General features: G+C 48.5%; 3 protein-coding genes and 4 non-coding genes across 7 annotated transcripts; 3 read left to right on the top strand and 4 right to left on the bottom strand.

Moving 5' to 3' along the window:
* Window positions 1-429: 429 nt before the first annotated feature.
* trnas-uga (transfer RNA serine (anticodon UGA)) lies at window positions 430-511 on the bottom strand. Its single transcript has one exon. It is a non-coding gene; the product is annotated as a tRNA-Ser (tRNA).
* A 4,082-nt stretch (window positions 512-4,593) lies between these two features.
* trnas-uga (transfer RNA serine (anticodon UGA)) lies at window positions 4,594-4,676 on the bottom strand. Its single transcript has one exon. It is a non-coding gene; the product is annotated as a tRNA-Ser (tRNA).
* A 320-nt stretch (window positions 4,677-4,996) lies between these two features.
* Window positions 4,997-5,068, bottom strand: trnag-ucc (transfer RNA glycine (anticodon UCC)). Its single transcript has one exon. It is a non-coding gene; the product is annotated as a tRNA-Gly (tRNA).
* A 1,592-nt stretch (window positions 5,069-6,660) lies between these two features.
* LOC145335869 (histone H1-like) lies at window positions 6,661-7,343 on the top strand. Its single transcript, XM_080181598.1, has one exon. The coding sequence runs from the start codon at window positions 6,669-6,671 to the stop codon at window positions 7,341-7,343; it is 675 nt and encodes a 224-aa protein (XP_080037724.1). The 5' UTR covers window positions 6,661-6,668.
* A 577-nt stretch (window positions 7,344-7,920) lies between these two features.
* trnal-cag (transfer RNA leucine (anticodon CAG)) lies at window positions 7,921-8,003 on the bottom strand. The gene has a single exon. It is a non-coding gene; the product is annotated as a tRNA-Leu (tRNA).
* A 627-nt stretch (window positions 8,004-8,630) lies between these two features.
* LOC145335934 (histone H4) lies at window positions 8,631-8,942 on the top strand. The gene has a single exon (XM_080181668.1). The coding sequence runs from the start codon at window positions 8,631-8,633 to the stop codon at window positions 8,940-8,942; it is 312 nt and encodes a 103-aa protein (XP_080037794.1).
* Window positions 8,943-10,278: 1,336 nt separating this feature from the next.
* On the top strand, window positions 10,279-10,689 carry LOC145335883 (histone H3). The gene has a single exon (XM_080181614.1). It carries the CDS (start codon window positions 10,279-10,281, stop codon window positions 10,687-10,689), a length of 411 nt encoding a protein of 136 aa, XP_080037740.1.
* The last annotated feature ends 213 nt before the right edge of the window (window positions 10,690-10,902 follow it).

Below are 10,902 nucleotides of genomic sequence, written 5' to 3'. Positions count from 1 at the left end.
TGTTCAGAAGGGCATTTTTTTTCACAGAGTGGTGAGTGTCTGGAACAAGCTGCCAGATGTGGTAGTAGAGGCGGGTACAATTTTGTCTTTTAAAATGCATTTCGACCGTTACATGGGTAAGATGGGTTTAGAGGGATATGGGCCAAATGTGGGCAATTGGGATTAGCTTAGTGGTTTAAAAAAACAGGGCGGCATGGGCAAGTTGGGCCGAAGGGCCTGTTTCCATATTGTAAACCTTTCTGACTCAGAGCCCATTCGGCCTAACTTGTCCATACTAGCCTACGGACACACATGCGTTTCCAAGCTCACCTTCCTACACCCGGCCTGGAGCCATGCAGCTGAAAGATTGATCGTGATCAAAATACTTCATACTGAAAGATGAGTTTTGGATGCCTGAAATATCGGAAGTAAACACTTCCTGATCACAACCGCTGCGAGCAGGGCTCGAACCTGCGCGGGGAAACCCCATTGGATTTCAAATCCAACGCCTTAACCACTCGGCCATCGCAGCTGCACATTTATAATATGAGTAATGTTGATATTAACTTCATCAGGCACCGGGATTGTGCAGAGCGCAGAGTGTGAGCTGAAATGTGTTCCTCTGCTTTTACTTTGTATCTTTGTCTCTGGCCGAGAATTCATTTATCAGGTCAGAGACTTGTTTTCCTGTTTCAATATTTCTTCATTAGAAACGAATTACGTCCGAACAATAAATAATCAAACCTCTATTTTATTTCTTAATTGTCAAATGTTGCGTTCCCTCTGTTTTTGTCCACTTGGTTTAAAACACAAGAGGCCGCGGAAAAGGAACTACTTAAATTACCAATGTGATGGTTGGGAATCGAACTCGGGTCAAATGCTTGGAAGGCAGCCACGCTCACCACTATACCACCACCGCTCACACCCGTCAAACAGTAGCTATCTCAATCAGTTGTAATTATGGAAACAGATTAGTTGCTGATTTCATCACACACCAGATATATCCACAGCACAGTTTGTAAACTGAACCTGTTTTGCCTGTTTTTTCTGGACAGTTTAAACCACCTGTTTTATTATTGTTTCTGACTGGGAAATCATTGTTTAGTTTTGAGGCCTGTTCTTTCAGTTAAACGACTGAAAGCAAATTGAAGCTGGATTTTCCATTAGAAACACGGTGATGATGAGAATCTTTGGTGAATTTTATTTTAGGAGTCGCATTTAATTAGCTATCGCATGTCACTTCTTACAATCTGTGATAACCAGGAGTTCCTAACGCCCAATAATGACCAGCTTGCAGCAATGTGTTTGAATGAACACGATGTCACATCATCGAAGCAGCATTTTGAAATTCTCATTCATTGTATTCTGATGAAATGTATTTGTTATGTTGCGTCTGTCATTCCATAAGAATCTTACTCTGACCTGAGACCTTGTTTTGTCCTGGTGCACCTGATGCCTGTTTGTTTCCATTCTGCGCACCCTCTGATTTTCCTCATGGAACCACAGAAAGGACCAGAGAAGGGAACAGCACAGAAGGAAGCCATTCGGCCTGTCTTGTCTGTGCCAGCCCGAGGACACCCAGGTGTCATTTCCAAGCTGACCTTCCTGCACCCGGCTCGGGGCCATGCAGCTGAGAAAGGAATATGGTGATCCAAATACTTCATAGCAAAAAATTAGCACTTTTCTTTGGCTCTGTCGCTGCCTGAAGCAACCGTAACAAACACTTCATCATCAGGATTCAAACCTGCACAGATATGATGGAAATTGGATTTCAAGTCTAATGCCTTAACCACTTGCCATTGAACATAAGAACAAGATGGCAGGGTTGGCGGATACTGAAGTGGAATGTCAGGTGATACAACAGGATATGGATAGGTTGGTACATTGGGCAGATAGGTGGCAGATGGAATTTAATCCTGACAAATGCGAGGTGATGCATTTTGGAAGGAATAATGCAGAGAGGAGCTACGTGATAAAAGGTAGGCCGATTAGGAGTATAGAAATACAGGGGGACCTGGGAGTGCAGGTTCACAAGTCTATGAAGGTTGCGACACAAGCGGAGAAGGTTGTGAGGAAAGCTTATGGAATGCTAACCTTTATAGGAAAGGGTATAGAGTATAGGAGCTGCCGTGTAATGCTTCAGTTGTATAGAACGTTGGTTAGACCGCATTTGGAGTACTGCGTCCAGTTCTGGTCACCTTACTACCGGAAGGACATGGAGACCCTGGAGAGGGTGCAGAGGAGGTTTACCAGGATGTTGCCTGGCATGGAGGGACTGGGTTATGAGGAAAGGTTGGAGAAACTGGGACTTTTCTCCTTGGAAAGACGGAGATTGAGGGGGGACATGATAGAGGTATATAAGATACTGAAGGGAATAGATAGAGTCAATAGTGAGAGACTGCTCCATAGACTGGGTACAATTACGAGAGGTCATGATCTAAGGGTGAGGGGGGGAGAGGTATAATTTCGATGTGAGAGGAAGGTTCTTCACGCAGAGGGTCGTGGGGGTATGGAACGCGCTACCGAGTAGGGTGGTGGAGGCAGGAACGTTGGACTCGTTTAAGGTTTACTTAGACAGACACATGAGCGAAACGAGGATGGAGGGTTATAGTAGGAGGTATTAAATAGGGTCAGAGCCTCGGGAGACACCAGAAGTGCAGACTTGTATGTTAACATTTTTGTCTTTTTATTCCGCAGGTGTCGGTCCACCTTGTTGTCAAACAAGGGGCATGAACACGGTGGGTCGTGCGTGGGCTGCTCTTGGAGGTTCCGGGAGTGGCCTAGTACTTCGTGTCGGTGTGTGTGCTTGATCGTGGACCGGTAGACGGGCGCCGCAACAGCTCAGTGACTAGCACTGTTAGCTGTGCAGATACATGGATGTGGGCCTGTGTCTGTGGGAGTTTGTGCATTCTCCCTGTGGTTGCGTGGGTTTCCTCCGGGCGCTCCGGTTTCCTCCCACACCCCAAAGATGTGCTCTTAGGCTGATTGGTTTACCAAATTGACACTATTCTCCCCTCAATCTGGCTAAGTTAGGGGTTCCATTCGTAGATACGCAGGGTAGAATAGGTGTAGGATGATGCAGCGGCGCGGGCTCGTTGGGCCGAAGGGCCTGTTTCCCGTGCTGGGTTGTTCTTTGTTCTTTGTTGTTCTTTATAAGAAATAGGAGCAGGAGTAGGCCATCTAGCCCCTCGAGCCTGCCCCGCCATTCAATAAGATCATGGCTGATCTGTCGTGGCTCAGTTCCACATTCCTGCCCTCTCCCCATAACCCTTAATCCCCTCTCTTATCAAAAACCCATCAACCCGCGTCTTAAAAATATTGAGCGAGGCAGCCTCCACCACTTCAACGGGCAGAGAATTCCAGAGATTCACCACCCTTTGAGTGAAGAAGTTCCTCCTCAACTCCGTTCTAAACCGACCCCCCCCCCCCCCCCCCGCCTTTATCCTGATTGAATATAAAAGTAGGGAGGTCTTGCTGCAGCTGTATAGGGCATTGGTGAGGCCGCAGCTGGAGTACTGTGTGCAGTTTTGGGCGCCGCACCTGCGCAAAGATATTTTGGCCTTGGAGGGAGTGCAGAGGAGGTTTACTAGGCTGATACCGGAGTTGAGGGGATTGATCTATGAGGAGAGGCTGAATAAACTAGGCTTGTACTCGTTAGAGTTTAGAAGAATGAGGGGAGATCTCATTGAGACGTATAAGATGATGAATGGGATGGATAAGATAGAGGTGGAGAGACTCTTCCCGCTCAGAAAGGACAGTAGGACTAGGGGGCACAGCCTCAAGATAAAGGGGGGGCGGTTTAGAACGGAGTTGAGGAGGAACTTCTTCACTCAAAGGGTGGTGAATCTCTGGAATTCTCTGCCCGTTGAAGTGGTGGAGGCTGCCTCGCTAAATATTTTTAAGACGCGGGTTGATGGGTTTTTGATAAGAGAGGGGATTAAGGGTTATGGGGAGAGGGCGGGAAAGTGGAACTGAGCCACGACAGGTCAACCATGATCTTATTGAATGGCGGGGCAGGCTCGAAGGGCTAGATGGCCTACTCCTGCTCCTATTTCTTATGTTCTTATGTTCTGATGCCCTCTAGTCCTACTGTCCTTTCTGAGCGGGAAGAGCCTCTCCACCTCTATCCTATCCATCCCATTCAACATCTTATACGTCTCAGTTGTACATTTACCTGAGTAACATAACCATCTCAGTAATATTCATATTAACTTAATCGGACACCGGGATTGTGCAGAGCGCAGTGTGTGAGCTGAAATTTGTTCCTCCACATTTATGTTGTATCTTTATCTCTGATTGTCTCTGATAACTCATTTATCAGGTCAGAGACTTGTTTTCCTATTTCAATAGTTTTTCATCAGAAACGAATTACGTCCGAATTAAAAAAAAACTCGAATTTGTTAGTGGCAAATTCGCCCTGTTTTACGAACTTGATTGAAACGTGGATACATTTTCTCAATAGGATGGCCAGGAATCGAACCTCATTCAACTGCTTGGAAGGCAGAAAGTTCTGCTCACCACTATTACTCAAACAGTCATTATAACTACAGAAATATCTACGTTGCCGATTTTTCAGGCCTGTTGCCGCGGAAATAAACACTTCATAACCACAACCGCTGCGAGCAGGGCTCGAACCAGCGCGGGAAAACCCCCATGGGATTTCAAGTCCAACGCCTTAACCACTCAGCCATCGCAGCTACGCACTTACCACGGTAATATGGCCACCTTAGGATGTTCATATTAACTTCATCAGGCACCGGGACAGTGCAGCGCACAGTGTGTGAGCTGAAATGTGTTCCTCGACTTTTACTTTGTATCTTAGTCTCTGAGGGAAAACTCATTAATCGGGTCAGAGACTTGTTTTCCTGTTTCAATATTTTTTTCATGAGAAACGAATTACGCCCGACCAATGAAAAAAGAGAAATCTCTATTTTATTTCATTCCTGGCAAATACTGTTTTTCTCCACTTGGGTTAAAACACAAGAGGCCGCGGATTAGAATCTAAATAAAACGTTAATGCGATAGCCGGGAATCGAACCCGGGTCAACAGCTTGGAAAGCAGCTATGCTCACCACTATACCACCACCGCACCGGCAATGAAAAACGCACCTTATTTTTATCAATAATAATTACGAAACTACCTTATTTGTTGATTTCATCAAGCTTGAGGTGTGTCCACAGCACAGTTTGGAAACTGAACCTGTCTTATCTCGTTTTTCTGGACAGTTTAAACCACCTGTTTTACTATTGTTTCTGACTGGGAAATCATTGATTAGTTTAGGGGCCTGTTCTTTCATTTAAACAACTGAAAGCAAATTCAAACTGGATTTTCCATTAGAAACACACTGATGATGAGAATCTTTAGTGAATTTTATTTCAGGAATGTCCACCTACTGTTGGGACCTGCGATAACTAATTAAATAAATCACCACTCTGATGGTCAGGAACTGACCCTTGGTCAAATGCTCTCACAGTCACCACTCCATCACCATCGCTCACCTGGCTCTGTCACCCACTCTGTAAGAAAGTCCAGCTCTGACAGTGAATCTGGTTCCCTCCAGGTCCAATCGGAGGATGGTCAGAAACTGTCACTGTCAGAAACTCCATTATCAGCGAGTGTGGGATGGTTATTTAACTGGCTGTCACTGGTTGGTGAGGTTGTGATTTACTGTTACCTGTCAGTGCCGGAGAAACAAATAAAACAGGAAATCTAGAGACTCCGAGAGCAGATAATTTGTATTTTCACCCTAAACAAACACAGTGATGTCTGTAATCACTATAATAACTGAAAATAAAAATAGAATTGGTTCTTGCCGCGGAATCTGGTTAACAGATGTGGTTCTTCACCACATGGACTGCAGCGGTTCCAGAAGGCAGCTCACCCCCACCTTCCCAAGGGTAATTAGGGATGGGTAATAAATGCTGACCCAGACAGAGACACCCACATTCCATGAATGAATTGAAAGACAATCTGCGGGGAGCGGCCCTCAGAGTGTTTAACAGTTACTGAGGTGAAAAACTCTAACTAAGCCCCTGGAATCCGGAGCAAAGGCCGGAAGGAGGAGAAATTCCGTCCTGGGACCTTCCATTTGGTGAAAGTTTTGTCCTGTGAATGTGGCGATGTGAATATTGTGGAAGAGAGAGTGTATGAAAGGAGCGGGCGGGTCAGACTAATCCAACTGTGTTTGTGTGTCTGTTCTGATCATGAGATCTCCGAGTCTCTCTTGTGGAAAATAAAACCATTTTTCAATCAAAGATTCCCCCTAATCCCCCTGCTGAGCCCCAGAGTGAGATTTCAAGGCAATTGTTTCGCTAAATGGAAGATTTGAGTGGAAAAGTAGAGAACATGTCAGCTATCGCGTGTGAGAGCGGGATCAGTGCAGCAGGAAAACGGGTTTCAGTGGAAAACGGAGTCCTCAGTTCGAGTGAAACCTTTTCAACAGCAAACATTGGAGTGTCAGAGACATGAAGGGTGTGAGCTGGATGTGTGGAGAGGCGGAATTTGATTGGAATGGGAGAGTTTGTGAGGAGAGAGAAACACAGAGAGGCTGGAGGAGCCGAGAGCTGACAGCAGCTTGTCTCTGCTCCGTCCGCTCTCTGCCTTTAAGTTGCTCTGTGCCGCCACCACTGGTTTCATTCCGGATCCAGTTCTGACTCTCCTGGCCCAGATTTTCCAGCCACTCTCGGATATGACTGAAACTGCAGCCGCCCAAACGGCTCCTCCAGCCGCTCCCGCTCAGGTGAAGTCTCCCAGGAAGAAGAAGGCGGCTCCCCGATCTGCCGCTCCCAAGTTAGGCGAGCAGATCCTCAAGGTGGTGGCGGCTTGCAGCGATCGCAAGGGGATGTCCCTGGCCGCCATCAAGAAAGCTTTGGCCGGCAGCGGAGTGGATGTGGGGAAGCGCGGCTCCCAGATCAGGTTAACTATCAAGAGGAAGGTGGAGAAAGGCTCTCTGGTGCAGACAAAGGGACAGGGCGCCTCCGGCTCCTTCAAACTGGCTAAGAGGGAAAGGCCGGGCAAAATGGGAAAGAAGGTGAAGAAAGCCACAGGCAAGAAATCTTTAGTGAAGAAAACAGCGGCCAAGAAGGTGACAAGAAAGAAAGCCGCCGCCAAGAAACCCGCAGCCAAGAAAACTCCAGTGAAGAAAACTCCAGTGAAGAAAACTCCAGTGAAGAAAACTCCAGTGAAGAAAACAAGCAGCAAGAAGGCGGCAACTCCAAAAAAGGCGCTGAAGAAAGCAGCCCTGAAGAAAAAGTCTCCTGTGAAGAAGGTCACGGGCGGAAAGTCGGCCAAAAAATTGACTAAAGCGAAGGCCAATCCCAAAGGGAAAGCAGCAAAAGCGAAGAAAGCCTCAGGAAAGAAGTGAAACAACCCGAGAGCAAATTGGAAACCTCTGAAACCCCCCAAAGGCTCTTCTCAGAGCCACCCACATCTCTCAGGAAAGAGCTGATCCCGCAAGAAAATGATTCCTGTCCCGCGGGGCCCGGCTCATTCTCAATAGAGATCATTTCAAATTCAGACTAAAGCAAAACAACTGCAGATGCTGAATTTCATTGAGAATTTCACATTTGTTCAATCGCCACTTTCTCTCAGAATAAAGCTGTCTGGTAGATTCAGTGTGAGACAGGAGCACTGGCGGCGAAACACCGCATTCACCACTCATTTTTAATCCAATCCCCGCAGGGAGGCCAATCGGCCGATCGAGTCTGCACCGACCCACAATCCGGATCCCCCATTCCCCTATTTATTGACCCTACTTCCCCCCTGACACTCCGGGACAATTTAGCATGGGCCAATCAACCTCACACACACCGGGGGGAAACCGGAGCACCCGGAGGGAGCCCAGGGAGAATGTGGAAACTCCACCCAGACAGTGACCTCAGCCGGGAATCGAACCCAGGTTCCTGGCGCTGGGAGACGGCAGTTCTCAGCCCAAAAGTCAGTGTCAGGAGTGGGATTCGAACCCACGCCTCCAGAGGAGACTGCGACCTGAACGCAGCGCTTTAGACCGCTCGGCCATCCTGACTCCCTTCACTTTAACACAGGGAGATTTCCCCCAAACACCTTCAATAAAGTGTTTGAAAACAGCTGGAAGCGGATGTGGGGGAGGATGTTACTGAGGGAGATTCTTGCTATAGAATAGACTGTGTTTCGGTGGGAATATTACTGACTGGGAATTATAACAGGAGCAGGTTTAAAAACTCAAAAGGACAAAGTCACCACCCGAAACCTTAACTCTGTCTCTCTCTCTCTTCACAAAAGCTGCCGGATTATTTGCAGCATTTTCTGTTTCGATTCCAGATTTCAAAGCTCCGGGTTTGTGGAAACTCTTGAGTGTGAAGGGCGGCTCTGGAAGGGTTTGTGTGGGGAGCTGGCTTTCGTTTCCATTCTTAATAAACGGGTTGAAATTGGCGGTTGCAGAAACTGGAGGTGGAGCTGAAAGATCAGGGGCCGTTCTGTGTGTGTGTGTGTGTGTGTGTGTCAGGCCGGCTCTCTCCTCCCTCCCGCTCTGGGTTGAATCTTCACTCTGTCTCCTCCCCCCTCTCTGCTCTCACTCCGCCTTTCTCAGTCAGGTCGGGGCAGCCTGTATAAAAGGAGCCTGAAAGAGTTCCTCTCTCTCAGATTGGGCAGTGATCGGAGTGAAGAATCCATCATGTCTGGCAGAGGGAAAGGAGGCAAAGGACTGGGAAAAGGCGGAGCCAAGCGGCACCGCAAAGTGCTCCGTGATAATATCCAGGGCATCACCAAACCAGCAATCCGCCGCCTGGCTCGCCGTGGCGGGGTCAAGCGGATCTCGGGCTTGATCTATGAGGAGACTCGCGGGGTGCTGAAGGTTTTCCTGGAGAATGTGATCAGGGATGCGGTCACCTACACTGAACACGCCAAGCGCAAGACGGTCACTGCCATGGATGTGGTGTACGCTCTGAAACGCCAGGGCCGCACTCTCTATGGATTCGGCGGCTGAACAACTCGACCCTTTTCCAGCCAACACACAACAAAGGCTCTTTTCAGAGCCACTCACCGCCTCACAGAGAGAGCAGTGACCTGGGGACGGGGGGGAGCTGGGACAGGCTGCTCAGTGTTTGAGATGCAGCTTTGCTTTGTTTCGGTTCCGGTGCCGGGAAATCACTCAATTGAACATTTCATTTGGAGCAGGATTGTTGTTGAAATGTTTCAGTGGATTGTCTCAGCAGCCCCCAGTTGACATGTGCCCTGAGTGAAAGGCCACCTCACTCCCTGTCTAATCACTCAGTGTTTGGATAGAGTTTCTAAAAGCTTTCTCTGGAATAGCGGGAGTTTAGGAGCAGCAGCCGGTGAATCGTTCACTGGAACCAGTGCCAGTTGTGATGCTATTTGCCCCCCAGACGGTTCTTTCCTGCGCTGAAGCTGACAGGCTTTGGGAAACTGCTGAGTTTCCGCTCAGTCATTCACAAAACCCGCAATTCCCGCAGTTTGAGCCGCTCCAACCCCCAGCCTGCTTCTGATTGGCCATCCTCTCCGCATCGGAACCAATCGCACAGCATCGAATGTGAACATTGAGCCAATCATTGGCTTCGACTGTCAACCGGCAGGAATTTTGAATGGGGGGAAATGGCGCCAATTTCAGCGCGGGAAAGGGAATGGAGACAAATTCTTAACTTCTCAACAAGAATAACATCTCTATTAATATTCTGCTGTAAGATTATTTTACAAAGAGCTTTCATTTGTGAACATTTGTCCGCGGCAAACGGCTCCATTCAGGAATGTCAAACGGGACAAATATGAATTCACTCTCTGTAACAAACAACAGACTCAATCCCTTTCACACCGGCTTCAGGGGGACACAGAGAAGACACAGATTTCTCATCCTTTCCCCTGAAAGCGGCACAAGCCACAGGCGGAGGGGAAATCTGAATGGGCTGGAGAGGGAAGGGACAGGGATCGAGTGGATCAGCGGGAGATTCTGGGAATGAACAGCCCAGAGAGCGGGGAAAGGGTCTCAAACACCAAGTGGAGGGAGATGGATTTCAAATCTTCAATGTTTCTGGTAATTAAGGACGGAATGAAGTCTTATTTTATACAAACGGTTATTTCCTGCACAGAAAATGGAGTAATTTCTGGAAGGGGCGGTGAAGAAAACAAGTGAGGCGATCAGAACCTGAGTTCCAGACATTCATTCCCTGCTCAGAGTTTGATTGAAACTTCCTGGGCCAATTCCCGCTGGGGGGGGCGGTTCCTCACAGAGTTTAAAAAGGCGGCTGCAGCGCAGACTCTGGATTAACAGTCTGTGTGTCTCAGATTGTGCTGAATTCGCTCAGAAAATGGCCAGGACCAAGCAGACAGCGCGCAAATCGACCGGAGGGAAAGCTCCTCGCAAACAGCTGGCTACCAAAGCGGCCCGGAAGAGCGCTCCAGCCACGGGCGGAGTGAAGAAGCCTCATCGCTACAGACCCGGCACTGTGGCTCTGAGGGAGATCCGCCGCTACCAGAAATCCACCGAGCTGCTGATCCGCAAACTGCCCTTCCAGCGCCTGGTGCGAGAGATCGCTCAGGACTTCAAGACAGACCTGCGCTTCCAGAGCTCGGCCGTCATGGCCCTGCAGGAGGCCAGCGAGGCTTACCTGGTGGGGCTCTTTGAGGACACCAACCTGTGCGCCATCCACGCCAAGCGAGTCACCATCATGCCCAAAGACATCCAGCTGGCCCGCCGCATCCGCGGGGAACGCGCCTAAAACCCCGGCTTCAGCACCAAGAACAACAACGGCTCTTTTCAGAGCCACCAACTCGACACATGAAAGAGCTGCCATCTCCTGTTAACCAATCTAGTCTTTCAATTCCCGGCACAGAATCTTCCCAGGACTCTGAAACCTCTCCATCTTACAATTAACTCTCCGTTACATTGAGCTCTCTCCAATCCTTTGATGGTTACAGTCAAAACCATCCCG

Source organism: Carcharhinus amblyrhynchos, unplaced genomic scaffold, assembly GCF_965287045.1.
Source record: "Carcharhinus amblyrhynchos unplaced genomic scaffold, sCarAmb.v2.hapA scaffold_42, whole genome shotgun sequence".
In the NCBI taxonomy this organism is placed as follows: domain Eukaryota; kingdom Metazoa; phylum Chordata; class Chondrichthyes; order Carcharhiniformes; family Carcharhinidae; genus Carcharhinus; species Carcharhinus amblyrhynchos.
This window is presented reverse-complemented; position numbering and strand designations above follow the sequence as displayed.

Excerpts from the sequence above, each read along its gene's own strand:
- LOC145335934 (XM_080181668.1), top strand. The coding sequence starts at position 8,631 with ATGTCTGGCAGAGGGAAAGGAGGCAAAGGACTGGGAAAAGGCGGAGCC.
- LOC145335869 (XM_080181598.1), top strand. The coding sequence starts at position 6,669 with ATGACTGAAACTGCAGCCGCCCAAACGGCTCCTCCAGCCGCTCCCGCT.
- LOC145335883 (XM_080181614.1), top strand. The coding sequence starts at position 10,279 with ATGGCCAGGACCAAGCAGACAGCGCGCAAATCGACCGGAGGGAAAGCT.